The sequence below is a fragment of the Setaria viridis genome, chromosome 8 (genome assembly GCF_005286985.2).
Source record: "Setaria viridis chromosome 8, Setaria_viridis_v4.0, whole genome shotgun sequence".
NCBI lineage: Eukaryota > Viridiplantae > Streptophyta > Magnoliopsida > Poales > Poaceae > Setaria > Setaria viridis.
The window spans coordinates 30,823,737-30,829,950 of NC_048270.2; the positions used below are offsets into that span (position 1 = coordinate 30,823,737).

The window sequence follows — 6,214 nt, forward strand, 5'->3', positions numbered from 1 at the left end:
CCGGCCCCCCCGCCTGCCGCCCGACGCCCCGCGCTCCCGGATCCACCACCGCCCGCCCGGCGCCGGGCCCCCAGCCCCCGGATCCGCCGCAGCCCGCCCGGATCCGCCGCCGCCCGCCCGGTGCCCGGCCCCCGGCCCCCGGATCCACCGCCGCCCGCCCGGCGCCCGGCCCCCGGCCCCCGGATCCGCCGCAGCCCGCCCGGATCCGCCGCCGCCCGCCCGGCGCCCGGCCCCCGGCCCCCGGATCCACCGCCCGCCCGTCCCCTCCACCGGATCCGCCGGCGCCGGGGCCTGAAGAGAAGGCCTGAAGAGAAGAGGAGAGGATGGTGGCGGCGGCGGCGGGGGCGGAGCAGTGGCGGTGCGTGATTTTTTTTATTTTTTCAATAATTGTTCGCCGAGTGTTTTCTGGGCACTCGGCAAAGTCTTTGCCGAGTGCCCGACACAAAACACTCGGCGAACTAGTGTTTGCCGACTCGATATTTGCCGTGTGCCGTTTGCCGAGTGTTACACTCGGCAAACGGTTTGCCGAGGGTATTCTGCCCTTCGCCGAGTGCCCCTAGCACTCGGCAATTTGCCTGTGTCCGGTAGTGGATGTACCAATGATTACCCAGCAGATGATATTAAGGTGAGTGTTTCTTTCTCTTGTTTTAGCTAATATGTTATCTTGCTATCATGGATTTTTTGTTTGTTGGTATTTGTTTTTCATGCTCTCCTCTCTAGTATTGGTCTGAAGAAAAATGCATATAGAAGAATGAAATTTTAGGTAGTTTTTTTTTTGTTTTTGAGTGCAAATCGTGTCTGGGCTAGGTGACTAGGCTTTAGGACACATGATTCTATGAACTGGGTAAATTTTATGCTGGGTCTTGCCTTTCAGTGGTGGCACGATCCCTGAATCTTGCATGTACAATTTTGCAAACCACTGGAAGGTGCCCTCTAGAAGAGCTTTCCCCTTATTAATAACTGTTTCGGATCATGCAGCAAATAAGATGCTACATGTGTAATCAGAATGGTCATCTATGCTGTTTCGACTTCTCTGACAATAGCCCCAAACAAATTAGCTGTTACAATTGTGCCAAATCTGGTCATTCTGGTCTGGTAAGTTTTAATGCTTATAAGTTATTATTTGTGCTGTTTCCATATGTTGCTTTTCATGGCAGGTGATTAACATTGGGCCTTCTATTCTAGGGGTGTGCCAAGCAACGCAGGGAAACTAGTGCTGTCATAACTGCAACCCAGTGCTACAAATGTGGCGAGGAAGGCCACTTCGCACGTGGCTGCACAAAGAATGCCAAGGTTGTTATAAGCATCTCACAAATTGTCTGCCAATTAGAGTTAACTGTGTATTTATGCCGTTCTGTTTCTTTTTTTTTCCCAGTCCGATCGGTCGAAAGGCAAGTCATCATCGCACAGTCAGAGAAAGGAAAAATGGAAAAAAGATTCCAGTGCTAGATCGGCTCCTCATGATGCCCGTAAAACAAGTAAAAGGAAAAGCCCCCATTTCGAGGATAGAATGGAGAAGCCATACACGAATCACCAGTTCTCATCTGGCGGTGACTACTTCACGCCTCAGTCCTCACGAAGGCACAACCATGGTTTCGCATCACCAAACTCGAATTATTCACCCAGCGCAAAGAAGCACGGGTTCTCATCGTCAAGATTCGCCACCAGCAACACCCATCTCCGGTTCGAGAGAAGTTAGCTGGACGGATGAGTCCAATTTTGTTGTTCTTTAGCTTAATTGATTATTATTGTCCCCTGGTTACTACACTGACGTACGGCAAGGAGAAGGTGACGGTGGATGAAATTGTTGCTGCTTTGCTTTCTCATGAGCAGAGGAGAAAAAACAATTCAACTAAAGAGTCTTCTGGGAGTGCTTTAGTCGTCAGGCGTGATAATGGTGATGAAGACAAGAAGGACAACAGGAAGAAGAAGGGACCGCAGTGCTATAAGTGCAAGGAGTGGGGACATAAGAAAGCAGAGTGTCCGAAACTGAAGAAGGGTAGTGGAATCGCAAATGTGATGATTGCCAGGAAGCAGGATGATTCAGATAGCGATGGTGATGTTCTCACAGTGTCAAGTGAAAAGTCTTGCGAAGCGTGGTTATTGGATTCAGCTAGCTCGTTTCATGCAACACCAAAGAAGGAGTGGTTCTTGTCATACATTGAGGAGGATGGTGGTCTTGCTCACTTGGGAGATGATTCGGCTTATCGTATCATTGGAGTGGGTGATATCAAGTTCAAGATGTGTGATGGTCAGGAGAAACTACTCAGGGGTGTGAAGCATGTACCGGGGCTACAGAGGAATCTGATTTCGCTTGGGATCTTGCATGAAGAAGGATGGTTGTATCAGGCAGCGCCTGATAAGAAGACCTTGAGAGTCATGCATGGAGGCAAGACGGTCATGATTGGTGAGAAGTCAAGTGCACACCAATACAAGCTGAAGGGAAGCGTTGTTGAAGGTGGAGTCATGCATGGCAATGCAACTGTGGCGGTGTTCTATCCGGATGTTGTCGAGGTGGCAGCAGCCTCTCGTCAGGGCTGTTCTAAGTGAGCAACAAAGGAGACGACTCAAGTCTGGTACGTGGAGGTTCGCACATGGACAGCTCAAGGTGGCGTGCATATTCGCCAAGGTGGAGTTTGTTAGATATGTGTCGAATATGTGTACAGTTTGGTTACGATTGGACTTGAGTTGTAATTTGGTAGGTTAGGGATAGAGTCTCGGTCGTACTTAGTATCCCTATAGTCCATAAATATGTGGGCACTACCGTTGTAACCATGAGACGACTTGGCGGCTGGTGTGGGCGGCGGCGAGGCCGCGGTGGTGCCCGGATGCCGGTGTAGCTGCTGTTTATGGGGAGGAGCGCCCGTAGTCATGCCCCGAGGATGTAGGCACATGTCCGAACCTCGTTAAAAAACATCGTGCCTCGGTGTCGTTCTCGTTTGTGTGATCTTGCGGTTTGGCTTCGCGTTCTTGGGTTATCGCTTCCGCGTTCCTATTCTAACATTCCCTTCGATAGCTGTTTGTCTTTTAAGATTATATATGTATCAGGGTTCCATTTTGTTGACTCTAAGCAAGCTCACTTGGCGTTGTGCTCCAGTTCATGCCTACTGCAAAGCAGCAAGAAAACAAACCTCTGAACATCAGACAGTTGCACACACATTATCCATAACCATCACAACACAATTCACGACACATCTAGCATTCGATGGTGGTCAGCAGGCGAGGAGCTACTGTTCTGCCCGGTAGCGAGGAGCCAAAACGCGTATTGATGCTTAAGATGAACCGGGGAAGAGGGGGAGCCGGTGGATCTAGAAAATATGGCTTACCCGACTCCAACTCTAGCACGCGCTATAATGCGTGGAGCCGGAGTCAGCAGGAGCTGTGCCAAACACTTATTGATCTCATAGGGATAACATATGTATATAATGTTGGTTAGGTAAGAGTGACTATATAAACAAATCGTCTCATAGTATCATCTAGGCATGCTAATGGGTTGAAACCCGTCCCAACCCGCAATAAATTAACTCATTCACCCACTCCGCCCCGCTCCATAATTCTATTGTCTAAACCCAACCTAAGCCGCTACACCAATTGATATAACCCATGGGTTTGGTATATCAACCTACGAGCACTACTAGATAACTGACTTTAGATACCACCCCCTTTAGTCTCGGTTTAATTTCGGCCTGAGAGAAAAGGGGGTGCGCCATGGTAGGCTGGAATGGGGCGCACCTTTACTCTCGGTTCCTTTTTTGCAACCGGGACTACATGCCACCCTTTAGTCTCGGTTAAAACAGCTAGTTTCCAGGCAGCGACGGTGCCACCCTTAACCCCCGGTTGGAGCCATCAACCGGGACAAAAGCTTAAACCTTTTGTCCCGGTTAGAGTTACCAACCGGGATAAACATTTATTACCAACCGGGACAAAAGATTAGATCTTTTGTCCCGGTTGGATTTACCAACTGGGATAAAATCTTATCTACAAGTACCCTTTCTTCCTCCTCCACTCCTCCAGCTCGAGCCACTCCACTCCACAAAGACAGAGAAGTGAATCCTCTCCATGGCGCCGAAGCAAGCCTAGGGGAGGTGCTGCTGAAATATTTTTAACTCATTTCCATGGGAATTTCACCCATCCAAAGTGTTGTGAAGGTTAGCTACTTCATGCTCTATTCACTTATTGTTGTTAAGCTTTGTTTTATACTTTAGAGAGGGAGAAAAATTAGTTTGTTTGTTGTTAAGCATGTAGAGGATTTGTATTTATACATGTTTTTGAGCTACAATGTGATGGATAGTTTGAATGTGAGCGAGAATGGATAGTAAATGTGAGGTAGAATTGAGATTATTTCAATTTTATGTATTAGGGACAAATTTGAGTAATTGTGTTTTTAATACTTATAAATTAGCCATATAAATTGTAGGTGTAATTTGATACTTTGATACTTTAGTACTTTTCAGATAGAGGTATGCAAAATATTTGTAAATTAAATATGAGCTAAATATTTTGTGGTACATAGAGATGGCTTCTGATGCTGGATGTAGTGGCGATGGTGGGGGAGATCGTCGTTCCTCCCGTGGCAAGGGGAAAACCATAGTGTAGAATTTATGACTAGTTAAAACTTATTGTAAACAAACTTGCTAATTTAATATATTTTTGCATGTTTGAAATATGTAAATTTCTTATTTTTCGCTTCGTGAAATCCAGTGAAAACATAAATCGAATAAATTTTCAAATAGAAGCAAAAAGAAATAGTATAGAATTTATGACTAGTTAAAACTTATTGTAAACAAACTTGCTAATTTAATATATTTTTGCATGTCTGAAATATGTAAATTTCTTATTTTTCGCTTCCTGAAATTCAATGAAAACATAAATCGAATAAATTTCCAAATAGAAGAAAAAAATAGTATAAAATTTATGGCTAGTTAAAACTTATTGTAAACAAACTTGCTAATTTAATATATTTTTGCATGTCTGAAATATGAAAATATCTTATGTTTTGCATACTGAAATCAAGTGAAAACATAAATCGAATAGATTTCCAAAAACCAGATGAAAAACAGGAGAAGGCCCCCATTTATCCCGGTTATAAAATAGAACTGGGATAAAAGGGACTTTTTGATTCCCGCCTGGAAGTATCCATTTATCCCGGTTGATTATAAACCAAGATAAAGGAGGGGGGCTTTTATCACGGTTCATCATAAACTGAGATAAAAGATCCCCTTTATCTCGGTTTGTATTAGGAACCCGGATTAAATGTCCTTTAATCCCGGTTGCAGTTACAAACCGGGATAAAAAGGGGGTCTTGTATAAAAGTTACAACGTCTTCTACACTCCCTCCGCCCAACACTTAGCGAAATTTTCACTCGTCATCCTCGTCCTACCCGTCGCCTGCCTCCGCCGTCGCCGCTCTCCTCCCTCTCTCCTTCTTTCTTATCCTCTCTTCTTCGTTCCACGCAGGCGCATAGGTGCGGAGGCGGGTGGCCAGGCGTCCGGAGGTGGCGGGCGTTGTGGGGCGGCGGTGGGTCAGGCCGGAGCGGAGGTGGGCGTGGGCGGGGCCAAGGCGGCGTGTGGAGCGGGGCGAGGAGGGCGGGGAGCCGCCGGCGGGAGGAGGCCAGGGAGGCGTGGGGCGGTGCAGGGTGGCCGGCGGGCGTGGGCCCGGTGGAATTGGGGTGAGGTGAAGGTGACTAGGATATGGCACGGAGCACAATGGTCATCATGACGTGGAGAACTCTTGGGACAGAGAACGATCTTGATTGCCGTTATTGGTCATCAGGACCGAAACCAGTTCAGTGGTGTACATACCGACGAAATTTCAGAAAAGACTATATAACTAGAACACTCATTTCTGAGTCATTGCAAACACTCTAGTAAGAACTACTGCAAGAAGTTTGTTGGAACGGACAGCTTGGACAATGAGCTTGAAACACTAGCTCCTCCTATAGACAGGAGAGGACAACAGGTGGGACACCGAAGAATCTATTGCAGGGTTAGTTCCACGAACGACCCACCATGGTTCATCGGATCAGATCATCAGGCGAGGCCGTGCTGGTCCAGGAGCAGGCGCCACCAGTCTGTAAGAAAGCCAATCGAACGTATAGGACCATCAGAAAACCCACCAGGCAATTTAGGCACAAGAAGAAGAAGAAAAAGAAGAAGAAGAAGAAGTGGAGATTATTGGTACCACGGTCGCCCTGCTCGTGCAGATACAGGAAGT

The 6,214-nt window shown here is 47.1% G+C and overlaps 1 protein-coding gene across 1 annotated transcript; it reads left to right on the plus strand.

Annotated features, from left to right (window-relative positions):
- Window positions 1–594: 594 nt before the first annotated feature.
- LOC117833577 (uncharacterized) lies at window positions 595–1,753 on the plus strand. Its single transcript, XM_034713131.2, has 4 exons — window positions 595–625; window positions 979–1,095; window positions 1,186–1,293; window positions 1,376–1,753. The coding sequence occupies exons 2-4, from the start codon at window positions 994–996 to the stop codon at window positions 1,697–1,699; spliced, it is 534 nt and encodes a 177-aa protein (XP_034569022.1). The 5' UTR covers window positions 595–625; window positions 979–993; the 3' UTR covers window positions 1,700–1,753.
- The last annotated feature ends 4,461 nt before the right edge of the window (window positions 1,754–6,214 follow it).

Bases quoted from the DNA above. Each gene is read 5' to 3' on its own strand.
- LOC117833577 (XM_034713131.2), top strand. From the start codon at position 994: ATGTGTAATCAGAATGGTCATCTATGCTGTTTCGACTTCTCTGACAAT. The intron at 1,096-1,185 runs GTAAGTTTTAAT...CTTCTATTCTAG, and splicing joins AATCTGGTCATTCTGGTCTG to GGGTGTGCCAAGCAACGCAG. The intron at 1,294-1,375 runs GTTGTTATAAGC...TTTTTTTCCCAG, and splicing joins GCTGCACAAAGAATGCCAAG to TCCGATCGGTCGAAAGGCAA.